Source organism: Amphiura filiformis, chromosome 5 (genome assembly GCF_039555335.1).
Source record: "Amphiura filiformis chromosome 5, Afil_fr2py, whole genome shotgun sequence".
Classification (NCBI taxonomy): Eukaryota; Metazoa; Echinodermata; class Ophiuroidea; order Amphilepidida; family Amphiuridae; genus Amphiura; species Amphiura filiformis.
Window position 1 is genome coordinate 51,082,922 of NC_092632.1, and position 22,569 is coordinate 51,105,490.

The 22,569-nt window shown below is 34.7% G+C and overlaps 1 protein-coding gene across 1 annotated transcript in view; it reads right to left on the minus strand.

The window, feature by feature from the left end:
• Positions 1-3,175: 3,175 nt before the first annotated feature.
• LOC140153329 (calcium permeable stress-gated cation channel 1-like) overlaps positions 3,176-22,569 on the minus strand; it is a 175,606-nt gene continuing 156,212 nt past the window's right edge. Inside the window, 2 exon segments of the mRNA XM_072176056.1 lie at positions 3,176-6,168; positions 14,090-14,253. Of these exon segments, the coding sequence (XP_072032157.1) occupies positions 6,001-6,168; positions 14,090-14,253 (332 nt within the window). The 3' untranslated portion in view covers positions 3,176-6,000.

Here is a 22,569-nt window from a genome sequence, read left to right on the forward strand (position 1 = left end):
GTTATAACATTTTACTATGATTGTAATATTGTTGGAATCGGACTTTTATAAGCAAAGTTATAGAATTTTATAATTACATTTATATGTCAAACTATAGAAATTAATTAATGTTTGCTAGTGTGACAGCTAGTATTTTATATTCTGAATCAATGTATCGCCGAAAATATGTGAGAATAAATATTTGGTCGTCCAACGTTATCTTCTAAGACATCTATCTATACATTACAGGAAAGCCCATCTCATACCATTTTGCTGCCTTTCTTAGAAGTGTCTATTGACAGAGCAGGTTGCATTACCAATTCTCATAACACCAAGGGGCCAGTCTGGGGCTATTTTTCCAACATCTTCCAATAGATGTGGTTAATTTTTGTTCAACTCATCCATAAAATTGGCACCAAAAGGCATTTATAAGGTCAAAGTTCATCATAATTTCTGATAGTCTATCAAGAGATACAATTTTGTTTTACATCCAGCAAAGCTACACAAGCTTTGCCACAAAACCTTCACGATACCTTGAAAGTTAACATACTTCCAAAAGCAGCCGACGAATTTGAAAATAAGATCAAATGACACATTAGATAATTGCAAGTGGCATATCCCTAGCAACCGATTAGCCTCCTGTTGCTAATGAATACTACGTACAGAAAATTGAATATTTTATGGAGTCATCTTCAGTTGTACATAATGATTTGTAATAAGACAAGAATGGCGCCATGCATGCAGCAGGATCATTAATTATTAGCTGCCCTTCATCTGTTTGCATGCTTGATTGCATGTATTCATGTCTAGAAGAAACCTGACTAATTATTGGCATAGTTGCAAACGGGTTGATCCGTGGAATAATATAAATAATAGACTGCTCTTTCTTGAAACATATTTAATCTGATTATGGTATATGAAATACCTACTATAATATTTCAATATCAGTCCTGATGAACATGTTTTGAAATGTTTAATGAGAAATTGCAGGTTTACATATAGCTTTATAAATTATTGAAAACCTGCATTATGAATAACACACTTCTGCATAAAATACATTTAGCAACTGCACCATTCTATATTTAGCAACAAAAACAAGCAACATTTCAAAATACAAATTTTACATTTGTTATATGAATTTCTAATGTACTCAATGTTTTCTCTAAAGTGATAATAAGTGATTTGCAAAACCAGAGTTCTATGCCCCGAAATAAATCAAAATTCAAATTTTGACATTTTTGACCAATTTAAGCATTACTGTGCCGATGCAGACTCTGCAAATGGAAAATGGGACACCAATCTGATAAAAAATTGACATTTACCATGAAGGTACGATAAATGTCGGTATAAAATGTACTTGAATTTTAACGCAAGTAATCTATCAAACTTGGTAACCATAGTTAACATATTATGTATGCAAGTAGTTAATACTGGTTATAGCCAAAATGTTAATACATTTAGAATGTATCTATATATAGTTTTTTTGTGTGTATTATTATTCTTGAAAAAACATCAGCAAATCAGAAACATATAGACACAGCTATAGATCGAAATACATATCACATATCACTTGAGTTGTATATAGAAGTATAATTTACAAAGCAAAATAGATAAATATATAAATTAATGTTGTAAGTGTAAGTTTATTGCACTTCAAAACTGGAAAGAAAATAAAACCACCAGACAACATATGGTATGCAAAACAGGAAAGACAATAATTATTTTGTTAAGAACAGAATCTAGGTAAAGATGTTATTGTACTATTAGTGCTTGAGGTAAGCATCTACTAAGCCGATACACATCAACCTGTTAGTCTCTCCTCCAGTGATAAGATCTTGTATGGAATAATTAAATGGGAAATATATGCAATTAGGGTACAAATGCAAAAACATGTTGTTTGTGTATTGCACATGTAAGTAGATGTACCAAATGAAATGTAAATTTGTGGTATAAATAATATATATTTGTTGTAAATAGAATACATGATTTTACTCAAGGATATGTACATACAAGTATTTCATGCAATAAATAATACATATGAACATAAAAAGAGAATAAGGATATTCATACACAATATAAAAAGAATTAAGAAGACTTTGAGTACAATGAATACAGCAAATAACACCCTGGAAATATAACATTGAATGAATTACATATCACTTTGGTTGGATTAGTTTTCAGTGCAAACTATTTCAAATCAAAATGCAACTACATGTATACACATATATAAGGCAGTCAGTTTCAAAAAGAGTAGGGTTTGAACATTTGACTGTCTCTGAGGCTGAGTTCATAATATTCTGATAACATCTAACAGGGCTTTTATGGAAAGCACTACTAAGCAAAATCAGCATGATTTGAATCAACCAACTGGTAAAAATGAAGTACAAATTTGCTTTTGGGGATTTAAGTGTTTAACTTCAGTACAGATTGAAACAATGTGTTAGTACAATCATTCAGTGCTCACATTTTAGCAAGATGCATTTACAAGAACTGAATTGAAACAATACTTATATTTTTGTTGATTTAATATTTTCTTTTGACCCATTGTACACATCTCAAATTGCAAACCCACTATCCATTCTAAAATCCATCTAGTAATATATATTATTAAGGGCTCATATTGAAATTCTCTTACACATGAAGGTGTGCGCCATCCTGCAGCTTTCATGTGCTAGCCTTCTTTTGTTAAAATCCTGGGCAGGGTGTATCACTGATGCATATAATCCATCCGTTTTATGACCGAGCTTTCCTGAGGCGCGCGCTTAGCGAGGGGAATCCTGCCTTCTTTCTGTGTGAAAACGTGGTAGGGTATTTCAATATGAGTCCTAATCCCCATGGACACTACCAGCCAAATTATTGCCATCTAAGAACTATTTTTATTGGTTACAAAAAGGGCTATATCATGTATTGAGCCAATCACAGATATGGTAAGAATAGCCAGTGTGCTGAAGGGGGTTTAACTTATAATTGCTAAGATAACTTAAAAGCTCTATTATGATTGGTTGCTCAGATGATTATATCATGTAACTAACCAATCAAGGGCACTGTAAGGCAGTAGTGCCCATGGGGTTAAAACTGAGGATTTCATTAATATCTACATCTTTGCAAATAGAAATGTAATCTATCAACTGATGCAAACTAAGCCAGCCATCAAAGTACATGAAATAAAATTGCCACGAAGAGGGAACCTTGACCTTGATGTACTATCAACTGAAATGGATGTTATTGTTGTCACTTGCTATGCCTGTTTTGGGAAGTCCTTGTAACCAGCAACACATCAATACATGGCTCATTTAACCAATAGTACAGTTCACTTAACTTGTTGTTGCTTTATTAATTATTATTCAAAATAAACAAACAATATTGCTGCTCTTGCAAACATGTCTGTTAATAATATTTCATATTAAAAAATAATGATCGTTGGTGGAATCTGTTGGTACCCTAACTGCTTCCTATAGTGATTGGAATTAGAATGATGCTTACATGGAATTGTATTTTATTTTATTGTATTATATGAAAAGGTGGACCTCCTGCTAACTAAAAAAGACATTTATTTGTCATTAAAGACAAGTTTAAAACTATTCAACAACACTCATGTTTTTGTCCGAATAATAATACCGGTGAATGACTGATATATGACCTTTACTTCTTGGCAATGTCCTTGTTTTGTTTGTTTAATTTATTTTTATTTTCAGATCAGCATCTGGATAGATGGTGATCAATATCAATTTGGTGCAATAGACCTTTCCAAATCCAATTTTTCCGAAAACTGCTGTTTGTTTATGATGATCATGATGACCCTGTGTATTGGCACAAATTGGGGCTGCACTTACGCTAGTTGCGCTTTGTGTAATGTGTGCTAGCGCTTATATGAATTTACATGAGGGTAAGAATGCTCACGTATATGTACACACCTGGTGAACGTCCATGGGTTTTCCCACGTTTCGGATGTTGATTTGAAAAGGTCTATAAACACAAGATTTTGTGGGAAACAAATATTGAATTTGAATGTCCTCAAAACAGCTGATCCTGAAGCAGGTAATGATGTTATAGAATATCCACTCTTTTTCCTTGAATCAAATTTCACTCACAAACTGATGATATTTCTTTTCTCTATTCAGTACCATTCATGAAACTGACTATTTGACTTCCTAAATACAAAAATAACGGCAGCTGAAAAAAAATAACTTGATTATTGAATATATGGAAATAAAGGTCATGAAACTTTATTCATAGAATGTGGTTAGCAGTTTGATATGTTGTATATGGACAATATGATTGTGAAATGCACAAATCTAATTGAAAGAGTATTCACTTATTTATTGTATCTGCACCTGCAAATGTGGCACCGAAATCTGATATTGGACTTCAATTCAGTGAGAACATAGAATACACACTGCCCATTGCTTACCATGCATGCTATATAAGTCTAAATGGTAAAGATTACCAATAACATTGATTCACTGCTAGCCTAATTTAATTAAATGCTTTTCCAATAGTCATGTTATTGATTGGGCCGCTTCTAGATTGGCCAATTGACATAAATGACAGAATAATAAATATAGCGTTATGTGAAAAGTCAAACAGATATGAAAAATGGAAATATACTCATATTCATAACCTCTACCATACTAACATGCTGTGTGTGATAATTAAAGCTAGCACTGTGCATACAATGTTACATTCACTGTTTGTATACACAATGCGGTCACTTGGTGGTGATCAGTTCTAATATATTAAATATGTTCTATCTGATGATCATTTCAAAATAAAATGTTTCATTGTGTGAAAAATTTTAAAAGAACCATTTTACTTGTATGATTTTCAAGAATTGTTGGTATAATTTCTCTTTTCCTAAAGGTACATGTTACTTATGAGAAAAAAAATTAATGTTTCTTCATACATATTACAAATTGGCATAAGAGCTAAAGCAGAGATATTATGGATATCCACATGTAATGTTAAAACCTATTTGTTGGACAAGTTATTCGACTGTGATATTTAAGTTTAATATAAATATTTCCAGACTTATTATTGCACATAATTTATAGTAAGCTATGTTGAAGTCCTATATTTGCCTTGACTTTTGATATCAGTTGGAAACTGATGAGTTAAATTTGCATCATTAGCGGTACATTTACTATTGATTATCTTGTGTATAACTCTTAGGTGCATAGATGCATTAATTTATGCCCAATCAATTAAGGCAGTTACTATATGAATAGATTTATAATTTTAACAGCATGTTAAATAATTAAAAAGTAATAATTATGTTTGAATATAAGCAGTAACATACCTGTAGTACTAGTACTATAATTTGCATGTGATTTGATCACAATTTTGTTGTTGAAAAGCTGTTTATGAACTTTTTTTAGGAATTATTAGTATCCTTTCTTTATAATTATCTTTGACTATTATATGCAAAATGTAATGTTTCTCAGTATATATATTTAAAAATTAGCACATTTCACTATATACACATTAGCAGTAGGGACAAAAGCAGCAATTTCATAATAAAATTGTGCCGATATATTTTTGACACATTCTTCTAAAGTCAATTCTGTGATAGATTACAAAACTTTGGTTGACTTATTTTACAGCATATGATATGAAATAAGTATCAAATACAGAGTAACATATCTTGTGCGTACTGGTATAACTGGCTATTCCAGTTGAAATCCATATACCCCCTATGGAAGACATGACCTTAATCTCCCAAACAGGGAGTGTAGATTTCAAATGGGACACCCATTCAGGTAATCCCATTTGAAAATCACACCCCCTTCTGCGGCAGATTAAGGTCATGTCTTCTATAGGGGGTGTATGGATTTCAACTGGAATAGCCCAATATATTTCATCAAAGGCATTATTATATAATATTCATAACTAACAAAATGAATAAAAACATATGGAAACTAATCTGACACTGAAAGAACTGATAATCATCATCACACTAACTATATACCAGTAATAAAAACTCTCATCACCTAAATCAAGCAGATATCTTCACCAGCACTGTTCTTAATCTCCACCTTCTTCTGTTGAAGATGATTCTGGAGAGGGTGATTGTCTATATGATATGCGTCCATCATTAGCGGTATCCATAGTCCCGTAGGCTTGACGTGTCATCGGCTGTGGTTCATCAACCCTATCTTCATACCCTTCTTGCAATACTTCTGGGACAAAGTTCTGTTTGGTGGAAAAAAAATAACAACATATTTCAATATAATTTACAGGGTGAAAAAAAAACCAGTATCTATTGAAATTGCATAATAGTATGTGGCCGCAGAGCCTGGCTGAGTTTCTATGGTTTTGCCAGTTACAGTTTATTACTTTGCTGATTATTGTACTTTGAGTGGTACAAAACAATATTTTGTGGGGTGTAAAATTGTCATCCGTGGGCAATTCAAGAATTTCAAGGTCAAAGTTTACATAGGGTAAACATTCCAAACTGGTCTAGTATCGTCCAAGCTCATGCCAAAATATTCCTCTGATCACACACATTCAGAAAATGTATAGTTCGACCTACCTACAACTTTTTGCCCAAGTTATGAGCAAAAAGTTCAAAATTTTAAAGGTTAAAATTTTGGGCTCTGCCTGTTACAGCGGTCAAAACAGAAACAGTGCTCCAATTTGAATGAAAATGGATCCAAATCATTTTACCTGTTATAACAATTCTAATAAAGAATAGTGTTCATGTCCTAAAATGTGTTTTTGCCTAGGTAACATCCATGTGTCAAAGGTCAAAATTAATAGGGGTTCCACATCTTTCTGTGTTACCATGGCAACAAATATTCTTCATAGTGCAAACTAGTTATCAATAACAACAACATTTGCAGCAACAACAACAAAAATTGTGCTCTCTCTTTATTGTCCTTTGTGTTTGACATTCCCCTATATATTCCCTAATTCCCTTTTCACATTTAGATCCTCATCACATCCTTTCAGAGTAACCTATTATTCCTATAGGATTTTCTATACATTCATTACTTAGGAATACATTACATTTGCAAGTTGAATTGCAGATGCGATGTAGGATTCGCTGTGTATCAGAGGATTTAGTATGACATGCTATGAATAGAGTATGAATTACACTATTGGTATCGTGTAGCTAATAAGTTTGTTGTCTGCTTCTTTCTCACACATTATGAAACCTATTAATTTCAGACTGATTGATGTCAGCAAATCTACCAGCTTTGATATGAAATATAAAATAGGTTGTGATTGCTATTATCAAATGGAAATGGAAAAAAACTGCTCCTATAAATTTTCAACAGGTCTCTATCATATTCAAATCACAGATGCTGTGATTTAATTTTAACATAATTCATTTTTGGAAAGCCCATATATGGTGCTATTATTAATGAAAGGGTACTAAATAAATATAATGTACTATAGAATTCCATCTGCAAGTATATATGCCTTATTAAATTTTGTATCAAAACATTATATAATGTTCAATTCTAGACCTGGACAATACCAACAACTATCACACTAATATGTACATGTATTTCCAGCCCCTTTTTAGCATAGATTTTCCTTTCTTTTCCAACTTATTCATCTTTTTCTGCTTTTTTCTGGTTACTTTTATTCTATAAACTGTGTATTTGTGTGAAAATTGAGGGCGCTATTTACATATATTTCAAAGTTAATTTAGCCAAATAATATAACTTAACTTATTCTTAACAATTCATGATAAAAAGTTTTCTGAAAATTTGGTTGCTGTTTGTTACTCTTTTTCTGATGTTTTAATGCCATTATACCATTGTCTAACCCTTGTAAAGATGAAAACACAATTTAAGATAAATAGCACCATCAGTGTTCACCTTTTCTTAAAAATGATGTAGTTTTACATGCTATCAAACAACCATGATGATGAAAGAGACAGTAGGCAGCCACTCTCTACCAAAACATAACAATAGAAGCTAATAGATTTGTCTTACAATAATGCATATTTGTACAGCTGCCTGTATCAGTAATATAGTTGTTCAAACTCCAAATAATGTCTCTTTCATAAAAAAAAATGCTCACTTAGAGGCATAAAATGCTTATAGATGGAGTTTTACGGTACCCAGAAAACACAATCATGTCTGAACAAAATGTGGAATCCAGGCAAGGAAGCTCCTTTCAGGGAAACTTTAGCATTTGGAGGGAAATTTTCAATTTGAAGGACAATTTTGCTTCTTGACCCCTAAAAATGATATTTATGAAAATATTTCAACTCTTGTGGGGAATTTGGGTGATCTTCATGGGAAGATTTTTCAGGCATGTATTTGGCATTTATCTGACATCACATACGTATCTCAAGCATTTTATACCTGATCATATACACTCTTGTTGAGTCTTTGCCTCTCTGGTGCCTATCACTTGCATTTTATTTGACATTATGGTCAGTGTATTTAATATATAATATTAATATTTAATATATAATAATGTATTATAGCAGTGTTATTTCAAAATTAATTTTGAAATTAAGCTCTGACCAGCACCCAAGCAAAGATATTGGTAACTGGGTTCACCGTCCATCATAGGGCTGGACAGCTCAGGTGGTTGCCGGTTTGAATCCCACTTCAGCCAAATTTTCTTTGCTACCCCGCTTGACTCAAAATTAATTTATAAGTCATCCAGCTAATTTTGCTTGATCACATTACTTATTATGTTAATCAATATTTTATCTTATAACAAAATCACCTGCCACAATGAATTATGAAGGCCCCTCGGTTCAAAGAACTCTACGATATCGCTCATGTCCATCCATTCAAACCGTTCACTCTGATCATAATTATTATACAGCATTTGACAAATGGCAGGGATATAAACATACAGCTACTCATACACGGTCAATGCCCAGTCCCCACTGTTATTATGAAACTGAATTTCCTAATGGAAGTAATTATACTTACTTGAGAAAGTCAATTGCACAGAGTGAGTTGCCATTTATTAAATGGGATAATTTGTGCAGATGATAAAGCTTTATATTCAATATTTAGTCACCATAATTGCTAGTTCACAGTTGACTTATTATGTCAATTCTTGATGAGGGGTACAGAGAAATTGTAGCATCCTTTCTTAAAATTCAATCATTTTCATTCTTATCATTATCAGCAAGATCCTTTATTTTCTTATCCTACTTGTTAACAATACCATTATTTGTAATGTCACAGAAAAGTTGGGTAAACCCTGGGTATCATATGAACAAATAAAACTTGTTAAGTTGAATTAAAACACATGGAAACTAATCTGACACTGAAAGAACTGATCATCTGCATCATCACACTAACTATATACCAGTAATAAAAATTCTCATCACCTAAACCAAGCAGTTATCTTCACCAGCACATCACTGTTCTTAATCTCCCCCTTCTTCTGTTGAAGATGATTCTGGAGAGGGTGATATGAGATGCATCTATATGAGATGCATCACTATATACCAGTAATAAAAAACTACACAAAGCAGACATCTTCACCGCGTACCGATGCAGCACTATTCTTAATTTCCTCCTTGCCAGTTAATAAATAACTTGTTATGTTGTTTAAACCTGATTTTGCTGTGTAGGAGGGTATCATTATGAGCTATTATGCAATAGTTATATTCCATATTTGGTATTCTCCCAGACTGCAATGAAAGTCTCTTTTTATACCTAACCATTAAACAACATGAGTTGTTTAAAATATCTTTTGCTGTGTAGGAGGGTATTATTATGCAATCTATCTATCTTGCGGACGCATCCGAGAAAGAGTTTACGATTCTTTTCCAGGAATCTCTATCAGCCATCAGATTTGGGAGGTCATTAATTTCTTGACTGACGTCCCTTGCCACACAGTCGATGTAGTTGAATGGTCTTCTTCCTCTACATGTTCGTGGAAGCCTCATACAGATGACATCTGAAATTATTTGGTCTTTTGCACGGTAGCAGTGGCCTGCAAATCTGGCTCGCCGTTGAGCAACGATGGAGGACACCTGTGGAACACCATCATAGATCTCTGCTTTGGTTTTATGTTCACGCCAGGATATATTTCGTACCCTCATCAACAGCCGGGTGTAGGTACCATCAAGACGGTCCTGAAGATCTTTCTTCATTGTCCAGGTCTCACTTCCATATAAGAGGATACTCTCTATGCAGGCTCTAAAGAAGGCAAGCTTGGTATTTCTTGATATGTTGGACTGCCAGATGGTGTGCAGTTTGTTGCAAGCTTTCCATGCTTGAGCTTTGCGAGTCAGAAAGTCTTTCTTGCTGTCGGCAACAAATGAACCAAGATATTTAAAGTCCGACACCTCCTTGAGTTGTGTGCCATCCCGAGAAAGGATTGGAGTTGGGTTCTTATCTCCATTAATACACATATATTCTGTCTTCTTGGAATTGAGAAAGAGGCCAACTTTGGCGGAAGCATCTTCTAAAGATGACAGAAGATCTTGGGCATCTTGTGATAACGTAGCTGTTAAAGCGATGTCGTCTGCGTAGTCAAGATCGGTTAAATACTTGTTCTTCTCTCTGCTCGTCTTATTGGGCATGATGTCAATCCCTTTAGACTTGTCAGTGTCTATCGACTGTCTGAGGAGATAGTCTACCACTATCACAAAAAGGTAAGGGCCAAGGTGTCGCCTGCAGGATTCCAGCAGTAGAGAGAAACTCTTCAGTTGGTCCATCACCTGTTTGTACAAAACTTGAAGGATTATCATACATTATTGCAATAGCATTCACAATCTCCTGAGGGATCCCATAATTACGAAGAATATGCAGCATGGCCTTCCGGTTAACACTGTCGAAAGCTTTTGAGAAGTCAACAAACACAATATATGCCTGCTTCTTTGAGATTTTAAGCTCTTCTATTATCCTTCTAAGGGCTAGAATCTGTGGTGTGGTTGATCTACCCTTGCGAAAACCATTTTGGTTACGTCTGAGAATAGGATCTAGATGAGGAGAAATCCTGTTGAGCAGCATAGTGTTATACAGCTTGGCAGCAAGTGCTGACAGTGTGATACCTCTATAATTTGATGGTTGTGAAAGATCCCTTTCTTCGGAGAGGTATAATTGTGGATCTTGACAAGGCTTTTGGCTTATTTCACTTCATGGTTTCATTACAGAAATCAAGCAGTTGCTGATGGAAGAGTGGGTTTTTCCAAACAATGGCTGGTATGTTGTCAGGACCAGGTGTTTTTGACTTGTTGAGCTTGCTCAGACCTTTTTGCAGTTCCTCCATAGTAAATGGACCAGTGTGTATTGGGAGATCGTCAGAGACATTGCTGTTAAAGAACGTATCTTCAAGGTTTACGTCTTGCTCTGGTTTCCCTAGTAAGTTGGAAAAGTGTAGAAACCAGTTGTCACGACGCTCTTCAGATGTATTGCCTTTCACTCTAACCACAGGAGCAGATTTGGTGTCAGTTATCTCCGGAGGAGTTCCCAAGAAGCTGCATGTTTATATTCATGATGGAGGTTGTCAAGTTCCTCTGTCTTCTTTTGAATAGAGGACTCCAGAGTTTCTGTGTAGGCTTTATCAAGAGTAACTTTGGCCGATTCGAGGAGCTTTTGTGATGCTCGGGTGGATCTAGCATTGTGTTTCATAGATGCACTCTTTAAGACATCTCTTGCCTCAGTGACTTTGTCTGATGCAGCAATGTTGTAGGACTGCTTTGATTTTTTAGGGAGCATCTCCAGTGCAACTTCCTCATTAGCCGCAACTAAGGTATCATAAGTGGTGCTAATATTGGGTTCTTGTAGCTCATCGTGTAGAGAACTGAAGCGGTTATAGACTGCTACCACAAACTGCTCACCCAGGATGGTGTCTCTGGTAACCTTCTTCCAGTCAATACGCTTTCATTGGGTCTTTCATGGAAGTTCTGCATTTCCGTAGCTGATTTGACATTTGCATGAAACAATCCTATGGTCCGAGTTCACACCCTCGAAGGAGCTGTATGCACGTGAATTCTTGATTGAGTTGATCCACTTCTTTCTTACCAGGACAAAGTCTAGTTGAACTAGTTGGCCATTAGGACGCCTATGTGTCCATAATCTGTTGATGCGGTTTTGAAACCTTGTGTTTGTGGCTATGAGGTTATGTTCCTGCAGGAAGTCTTTCATGTGGTTGCCATTTCTATTGGTTTCTTTAGCAGGTGTGAAGAGAGCATCCAATGGCCCAAGCTGAGCATTAAAGTCTCCTCCAATTATAAGTAAGTTATGAGCTGGGATGGCATTAACTGTAGAAGAGAGTTCTTGGTAGAAGGAGATAACAGCTTCTTCAGGTTGTTCGTTATGTGGACTGTAGCAGCAGAGAACTGTGGATGTTGGATTGCCCAGCAGAGAAATTTCCATAATCTGTTCATTATGACTAATAATGGATATGCAGGAATTGATGGCTCTTGGTGAGATTAAGAAGCCTACTCCACCAGTGGCAGCATTCCTTTGGTTCTTCCATGCTGAAGAGGTGACTAATCTGTATCCATTCAGATCTTCCTGCAAGAGGGAGTCATTGTGACAAATCCGGTGTTCCTGCAGACATATGATGTCAATGCCATAATGTCGGCTTCATGAGCAAGTTCTTCTTTTTTGGCTAGTGAGTTGAGAGTTCTGATGTTGAAAGTGCTGATGGTAAATGGTTTTTTCCTTTGTACAAATTTGTCTTGACCATCCTTATCTGCATCAGGTTTGGTCCGTCCAGGGATGGTATCAACTGGCTTTGAGATCAAACCGTCATTGATGTTAGCATAGTCTAACGGTGATTTAGATGGTCCAGACTTCATAGCAGGGGCTTTAACCCTGGTGCTTAAATGTAAACTCATATTTCTTGTCAATGGCTGAATAAGACAGAGGTCGCCACTCCTTCTGTCATAGAGGATATAAAGGAAAGGTTTCAGCATTTAGTCCAGTTGCCACCCATACTAAATCATATGGGGATACACCTGGTCGCCTGCCGAGGAGATCTGTGTGTATGTACCCCTCAGCGGCATCGGTGAAGTCTCGATTTTTCCCAGACTCAGGTGTCTCTACCCTACAGAAGTACCTGAAACAGGTATTCTGTCCTACCATGCAAACGACGCTGAAGACTAAACTAAATATTAAACCCTAGACAACTGGATGCTGAGAAGGAGGAAGAACTAGTATAAGCAGGAAAACACATGGAGCACCCAAAGGATGTTGAAAACATCCAGTGGGAAACCCAGCCCCTTAAGATGGTAGTAGGGTGCTGGTAAGGGTAACTTTCAGCTCCACCGCTATAGCCTCGGCTATAGCCTTCCCTTAATCTCCTTATGCAATACTTATGTTCAATATTTGGCATTCTCCCAGGCTGCAATGAAAGTCTCTTTTTATACCTGACCATTAAACAACATGAATTGTTTAAAATATCTTTTGCTGTGTAGTAGGGTATCATTATGCAATACTTATGTTCTATATTTGGCATTCTCCCAGACTGCAATGAAAGTCTCTTTTTATACCTAACCATTAAACAACATGAGTTGTTTAAAATATCTTTTGCTGTGTAGGAGGGTATTATTATGCAATACTTATGTTCTATATTTGGCATTCTCCCAGACTGCAATGAAAGTCTCTTTTTATACCTGACAATTAAACAACACAAGTTGTTAAAAATATCTTTTGCTGTGTAGGAGGGTATCATTATGCAATACTTATGTTCCATATTTGGCATTCTCCCAGACTGCAATGGGCTATTCCACTTATCATATCCACATTACCCCTGTGGCGACTTAGCTACAGTCTTCCACAGAGGGAGTATACATTTTGATTACAATAGACAATTGGGTTGCTTCCATTTGAAATACTCACTCCAGTTGTGGAAGACATAGGTAAAGCCACAACTCAGGGGGAGTATGGGTTTCAAAATGATTAACCCTGACCAATTACCTTTCGAAACATACTCCCTCTTTGGAAGATATTTACAAAATTTTCCACAAGGGTAGTGTGCAGGGTTATAGCTAGGCAAATTTTAGTGCCGGGTGAAATTTATATGAAATGGTAAAAAAAATGAAATTTTGATAAGAATTGCTAATTTTTATACTGATTGTTCATTGATTTTGAAACATTTGAGACTGGAGTGCCAGGTATTTGGGCTCAAAATTAACTTGAGTGCCGGGTGGAAATCTTTTGATACTTACAGTAAGATTTTCATCTTTCTCTTCTGGTTCTTCTATGTTAGAGAATTCATCATAAGCTGGTGGTACATAACCCATCCAGATATTGAAGCACACTTTAGCTATGTAAAGACCAATACATAACACCAAGAACACAAACAGTAGAATTGACCTAGGGTCCACTGATCCTGTAAGGAAATAAGGAGGAAAACAAAGCTCTTAATAGTTTGCTTCTTCAAAGTTAGTGATTTTATATTAGGGTTTAAGCGAGTAATACTCAGATTTGAACCCAACTTCCATAGTTTTCCATTGTCCATCTTGATTTTATTTTTAAATTTCCAGTCCATTGCTGTCTGCGCCCTTTGAACCCCTGGCTGTGCCACCGAGCATGATGTTGTCTCAGTGCACAGGCAATCCTGTAGTATAGTAATATTTTTGCTGATTATCTGTCAATGGTATCTCAGTTTAACAAATGTGAGCCATGATGGACAATTCTATCAATTTCTAGACCAAGCCACAATGGAAAACCTAGCTTGATCAAGTTTTTATCCTTTCTCAACATGATTGCGGCAACAACTTCCAAGATCTGAGCACAGATCCTGCAGAAAAACTTGCAAGATTTGTGGTCTGAGACTGACATTAGCCAACTTCAGAGCATCCAGAATGCAGCAGCACTTCTAGTTGTCTGTGCTTGGAAGTTTTAACACTCTTTCTACTTTTAAACATTCGTTTATTGGTCTACAAATCATCAAAATGGATCAGCTCTTAAATACTTTTGATATGTTTTATTCCATGTATAATGCATCAATCTCAAAACACTCAAAAGTCCTTTGACATTCCTTAGAATTCTGTTTTAAAAGGCTGTTAAAAACAGGGTTTTTTTCTGCATGAAAATTTATCAATTTTGCCCATTGGCATAATATGCATGTTTCTTACGTGTCCTATGTGTAATATTAACACCTGAAAAAAAATCAATACAATAATTAAGTTCATGCACTTCTTTCTTAGTGTGTTAATTTTAACAATTAAGATATTAATTAAAGAAAATAACACCAACTAAAAACAAAAGCATAACAGACAACGCAATCATAAACTACTTGCATTGTGCACCATTATGTTGTACATTTATACTGAGAAAAAAACACACCTTTTATATAATGATTGAAATGTCTGCCTTTTGCACTGGCCTTGAATGTGTCTAACAAAAATATCAAAAATGTATGTACATTTGAAATAGCATTAATGATTTGCAGTCAGACTTGGCAATGCTGTTTTTGGAATCATATTATTAAGTTTCATAGCAACCAAGGTCACCTCAAGTTTAGGCATAATTTGAAGGATATTAAAGAAAAGTGAATATTTCAAATGAACATCTTGAAATGAAGAAGACACATTGTGTTATTGGGAAGGTCATTGAGCTAATAATCGACTACTTTGCTTTTCATACTATTTCATAATTACTGGGCAGTGTTTACTCACTCTGGAAATTGGGTGTGCTAAATGGAATGTTTTTTTCCCAGACTGACTCAATTGTGGCTCAAAAATTCCTCAAATTTACTAATTGTATTACATTCTTGTGAGCCAAACTTTCACTATGCCAAAATTGCGATACATCATTAGCTATTATTATGACACATGACAGAATGTGTTATCGATATGTTCAAGATTTAATTAAAGACTCATTGCTGATAATTCCTAACCCATTGTCGTTGTTATATTTCAAACATTTCTCTTTTCTAGGTCCCTTGGAATAGGAAACGGTGATATTTATGTGTTTTTACTGTAATTATAATAATTACTCTAGTATCTGATAAACATAGGGGTGCATTATTTATGATATTACAAGCTCAATGCTGGTACTAAATTACCGAAGATGACATGACACCTGCTTGAAGTATACCATGACACAGTTCTTATCACAAGTATATAGCTTGTAGTACATGGGTGATTTATGCCATCATTTACTCTCTATCTGTAAAGAGGACTACTTGATTGCTGGGTGTAATAGTGCTCATTTGTCAAAGTAACTATACTATGATCAGTCCTGAATAGACAAGACTGGTAACATCATGGACTAATATCTTTATTTTTTATTTAGAGAATTATCTTGTGACATCTCAATAGAAGTATAAAAGAATAATAATAATTCATACACTATGCGTCGTCTGCTTATGTAAAATATAGGACATATAGGTCAACTACATCTCTTTTAAAGTAGGTCTACTTTTCAGTGTAGCACTAAAAGCCTATAACAATTTACGCTTATTTGTTATAGATCAAAGTAGATATGAGATGTTGTGTGGGTTTATTTACAAGAGCTCAATGTAATGTAACAAGCTTGCTATCATCATTTTACTGCCACTTTATTTCTCAGCATAATATTGCTTTAGTAACTTTGTTGAGTAAGATTAGAAATAGAAATAGAAATAGAAATAGAAATAGAAATAGAAATAGAAATAGGGAGGGAGTGTTCTCAGTGGAAAGGTGGATATGAGGATGTAAAAGGTTCACATTTTCAGGCACCCAGTCACAGCCGTTTATAAATACTACTTTCATCTAGGGTGCCCTCAATTTAAGGTTTACTGATATTACTTTTTAAACTTAAAAGCTGTACCTATGCAATCTAGGTATAATAAAATGTCAACCTATTCATGGATTTTAAACTTTTACTACACACCCATGGTACACAAGTTTTATCATAAAATAAGTTCTGATAAATCTTGGGATACAGCTTATGTAAAATCAAAATTACTAATAGTAATACTAGGACTCTTGTAATTTTAATATACCCAGGTGCTTTCCTATTCTACTACACATGTCCTGACAACAAGACTGTTATAGGGATTTACTTCCTGCTCAAATGTCATAAGATGTAGCATGTGACATGAAATACTGATTTATAAGTCTAACCAATTGTAGTTGATACACAATTGCTTCAATGCAGTTAACTAAAAAGCCCTCTACACACATTAGCCAGAAGTTAAATATTCAAACTTTTTTTAGTAAGTCACTAAAATTATTTACATGAAACTATTAGTGCCACATATGTTTGTCACTTCTTTTACAAGCTTCCATATATAGACTATTAAAGGTTATTTTCAAGATTACAAATGCTAGATCTTAAAAATGATTTCATTCGCCAACTCATTTCAATTTGATTCAAATTGGCCCCAAACCAAATAAACACATCAAAAGAAATAAGTCCCCCTCTGAAAATTTCGTCATAACATCGTAAAGTAAAACTTTGTACCAATAAAACTTTTTTAGAAATAATTGTATGATTGTTTACTAAGTGTTTTGTGAAAATGAAAGATGTCCACGACTTCATGGCTGAATGAACCCAAGTTGAAGACAAAAACTGCCCTTTCCAAAAGTCACAAAGTAGGCCTATGCTTGTTAACTGCAAGGCGTATTGGGACAAGGAATGGAACTGGCCATCTTACAACTCACTGTGCTGAACTCTGCACCAAGAGGATTTGCATGGCTGTATGATCAAGATTCGATACACATTACAGTAAATATTCACTTGGTGAGGATTTTAAACTGCACTCAAACACATGGGGTTTTCCATTAGTAACAAGACATGAATCAACTTTTGTGACAAGCATAGGCCTACTTTGTGACTTTTGAAAAGGGCAGTTTTTGCCTTTAATTTAAGCTCATTCAGCCCTGAAGTCATGAAAATCTCTCATTTTCACACAGCACTTAGTAAACAGTCATATAATTATTTCAAAGTTAGTTTTATTGGTACAAAACGAAACCTTACAATGTTATGACGACATGTTCAGAGGGGGACTTATTTCTTTTGATGTGTTTATATAAATCCGGGATATAAATAATCCATGAAAAAAAAATCATGGGATGAAGTCCATAAAGATCACATATGTGATGTGATCATCCTAAATGAGTTGTTTGCTTCTAATATTGATTTGAGATACAGCCAACGATAGTATTCAACTTCCTTTATGCTTTGTTGTTCTGTGTAACCAAATCTTAAGCATAATTGTGATGGAGTTGTCATCAAAATAAAGCTCTGACAATGGCACACACACAGAATTTAAAAACCAAATTTTGATTCTGCTTCTCAAACGACTCTTTTTGATTGATCACATCACATATATACAACGCTGGTTGAGTTCCTATAATACCAAGGGTTTATACTAAGCACCGGATAAAAACACGATTTTGGAAGCCAAAAAACGCACCACGATATTCCAAAAAAACGCAAAAAAACGCGATTTCCCGAAAAACACAAAAAAAAATTTTTTTAATTTTTTTTAAAATTTTTTTTTAGAAGTTGTAGACCCTAAATTACTTGTTATTGAAGGTTGGCACCTCCGAAATACTGCTACATAAAAAAAATAAAAAAAAAAGATTTAAAAATTCTGAGATTTTTTTTCAAAACTGGATAAATTTGTACATTTTAATTACTTTTGCTTCTATTGAACAGCTAGCAATGCATGTTAATTCAATATGTCCCTGGCTGTTCAATAGAAGCAACAGTAATTAAAATGTACAACTTTATCCAGCTTTGAACAACAATCTCAGAATTTTTAAATCTTTTTTTTTTTTTTTTTTTTTTTTAAGTAGCAGTATTTCGAGGTTCCAACCTTCAATAACAAGTAATTTAGGTCTATAACTTCTAAAAAAAAAAAAAAATTAAAAAAAAAAAAAAAAAAAAAAAAAACTTTTCCGCGTTTTCCTCCGGTGCTTAGTTTATACACACTGCCTCCATTACTTTGTATGTAATTTAACCCTTTCAGGAGCATGTGTGATTTTCAGTACTTTTTAAACAAACAGAAATATTAGATAGGCTTGAGTTGATCAAGGCAATCTGGTATAAAGCAAATTGTGAAAGCATCGAATAAATGTACCTAGAAAAAAATATCTAAAAAATGAAACAGTCTGATGCATATATATAACCTTTTCTTAAAAATGGCATGAAATTAATTATAAACCATTACATGTAACCTTTACGACTTAGAAGCAGTGAGCGCGAGATTTACTGATTTTCAGACACGACTGAACACCCACCTAATGCATCATTAATTTGGATCAAATGTGATGGTGCATAAATAGTGTCTAATCCTGATCTTTATACATGTATACTAGTGGATGTACCTAGAGGCAAGCTGAGGGGACTACAGATACATAGTATTATTACATTGCATGATATTTATCACAAATGTTTGGTGCTATATATGACATATTGTTTGCTTGCCGGGTTCTAAAAATTATAACATGATGATGTCTTTATTTTGTTTATTAAAAAATGTTTGGAAAAAGAAAATAGCTTCTTAGCAATAAAAACGCAGCATTAAGATAAGCTGTGCATTATGTTCAATGCAATGAGCATTTCTGTAAAGCCATAATAATTTACTCTGCTTATGGTGGATAGAAAGACATTTCTTCTTTAAACAGATTCATTGAGCAGGGCAAAAAACACTATCAATATGATTTTTGTTGAAGCATTTCAGACCCTGTTTCAGATATATGGGTTTCATAAAACATCAATGTTTATGTCTTTGTAATTTAAATATCATTGTTTCTACCAATTATCAATGTTTTGAATGAGATAAAATGACAGAAGGTGCAAGTGCTCATTTATATGCAATTATATGCCAAAATTTTGCAATAACACAAAGCATAAATGTTCACAGCATATTTATTTGAGAGAGCACTGCCTTGAAACTTGCCCAAAGAGTTGAATTGAATTCTAGTTAACTTCTATAATTATAAATCATATTAATTTGCAGTAGCCTGTATTTTGGTACAGGTGTTATATTGTCAATTGCCCGGGGTCTTGTGGGTCTCATTAACTCATTCACACTTACTACTCCGATGCTGTAGCGCCACTCTGCAGTTAGGAAAAGATCAATAACTGAATATTCTGACCTTTCCCAAAACTCTCCAAGATCATTTGAAATTTAGAATAGTAAACTTCATTAAATAGCCACCTTGATTTACATAATTATTTAGCAGTTATGCAAATTAGCTCAATAAATATGCAGAGCTGGTGGCTAGACTATTTCATAAAATTTATTTCAATTTATAAGCAAGTTACCCAAGTTTCAAATAAAAATTTTGCGAACTACAAGTACCATGGATCACTATCTTACACATTGAAATGCATTTACAATTGAAATCTAAAGATTGTACCTGCATTCAGCAACTTGCAACACTGAAACTGCAATGGTCTACTGCTAAGACATATAACAGAACAAAAATTCTATCTTTACCCGGTACTTTTATTCTCTTAATCCCACACCCTATATTGCTATAAGGTATTAATATCATGAAATATAAATGATGCTCTACATAGAAATCTTAATACTTCTTAACAGAAAGAGCTTTGAGGGACAGTCGTGTGTCCAAGAGTCAAATAGGTCACACAGGTATTACTTACCCATCAGGGTATTGTCTATTAAGCTAATGGAAATGGATAATCATGCCAATATATATAGTTAATTAAGACCTGACCTAGATTTTGTATTAATAAGTAAACAGTATCAGCAGGGATAAAGACTGTGAAACTTGGCTAGTTATCCAAGCCTGAAAAGAAATGTTGCGTACCGCAAAAGTATACACTGGGGTGAGTTGCCATTGGGGTGCTGGTGCCCAATGAGCTTAAGGGTACATGCCCATGAGTTTCATTCAGGGGCGTGTTTGTAAAACGGCACAGCGCATTAGTAAAAAGAATAAAAAATACTAAAATTTTCACCGGGGTACGACCCACTGCCAATTTCACTGAATGCTAAAGATGCCTATGCTGTGCCACAGTGACTGTGGTTAACATTCGGCGATTTTCAAAGATATACATATCAACACGTTTCTAGTGTATTGAAAATCATTTTGATTTTAATTTTGGTAGGAATACGGTCATAGAAAGACATATGACTCTACTTGTCTGTTTGTTTTTCATTTAATACAAATTAATTTTGATGAATTGAACTGGTACAACTTAGCACTCGTGATAAACGACAATTAATTTAGTAATAATAAAATGAAAACGCTGGGTCATTCACGACGTCATTTGTAATTTATGTCAAAACCTGGGGAGGACCACACTCCGTGCTGCATGTATACGTGCTCAATCGATACTCAATGATCCAGACAATAGCGTTTGAATATACCGCCCTGCTTGACACATCTTGTCACTTGCGGAAGATATACTATAGGCCTACCCTAATAGCTTACAATAGATACCCCACCGTAAATAGCTCTGTTCGTTATCTCGCTGTGCTAGTTTATACACGCAGCGTACAGACTTTTGAACCATATTTTGTTCAAAAATGATAGGAAGGACTGTTTTCAGCTAAAATGTTGGTTATCAGCAGATGCTTAATGATACCGGAAGTGTTGCAGAAAGGTAAGCGTACTCTTTATTTATTCAAAATATGTATATCAATAAATTTAAATTTGAAATCCAAAAAGTAAATGTCAGGTCTAAATTCTCACCTTAGAATTATTGTGAAATAAAATCAAACCAAATTTAGGCTCCGCAAACAACGTCCAATTATTCCCATTGGTGTTTGCTACACGTGCATATAATAAATTATGATTTGGGGCTAATTTGAGAAGAGTTAATGCCTCGAGTTTCAAAATACACGAGTGATGTTTTTGATCAAAAACATCGACAATTCAAGACTCTGTAAAAACAAATCAAGAATTTTCTGGGATAATTGCAACTAAGTGCAATGAAAGTTATGATCTAAGCTACCAGATGCATCATTAATTTCCTGACTATGATATTTAGTTGTGGGAAAAGATTACTTTAATGTTTTGGCAGGATTATTTCCCGCCAAAAATGTCAACCAAAAAGAGCATGTAGCCTTAATGGTTGCCAGCATCTCCAGCACATCCAAAATCACATACCGTGTACAAGAGTGCTTTGTAGTGTTCCAGATAGGCAATTCCAGGGTAAAGGTGACTTGCATAGCTTTAACTACTATAGTCCGTCTCGCCTCAAATTGAGAGTAACGCCATGTTGGATTTTGTAATGGCAGATTGAAATTGCGTGCGCTTACCTGACCTCACAGTACATACACGTAGACGCAACCACATAAATGTACTGATTTTGAATCTGCCACTGAGAAATCCAACATGGCGTAACTCTCAACTGAGATGGACTATTAGTGCAGAAGCCGCTGCCACATCCCTAATTTCATATCCCGTGTATAAGCGGTAATTATAAATTTCTCATGGGAGATTATGAAATTTATATTAGAGTAAAAAAAGCATAAAAAGATAATGTGCCAATTAATTGATTTTATCTATTCCTAATTTGCTATTTGTTTAACCTTAATGTATCCTCCAGGTACTTTGATCAGAGTGCTCCTATAATGACCTGCCATTTGTAGACTACTACTTACAGATTACCCTTATATGCCTCTGGGATATACTTGACACTAACACTCATCTTTTAACTCCAACCTGACTAGGCTTCTTGGCCTCCTATATGACTTCCGTGACCGTAACACTTAAGATTCAAATCTAAACTCTTA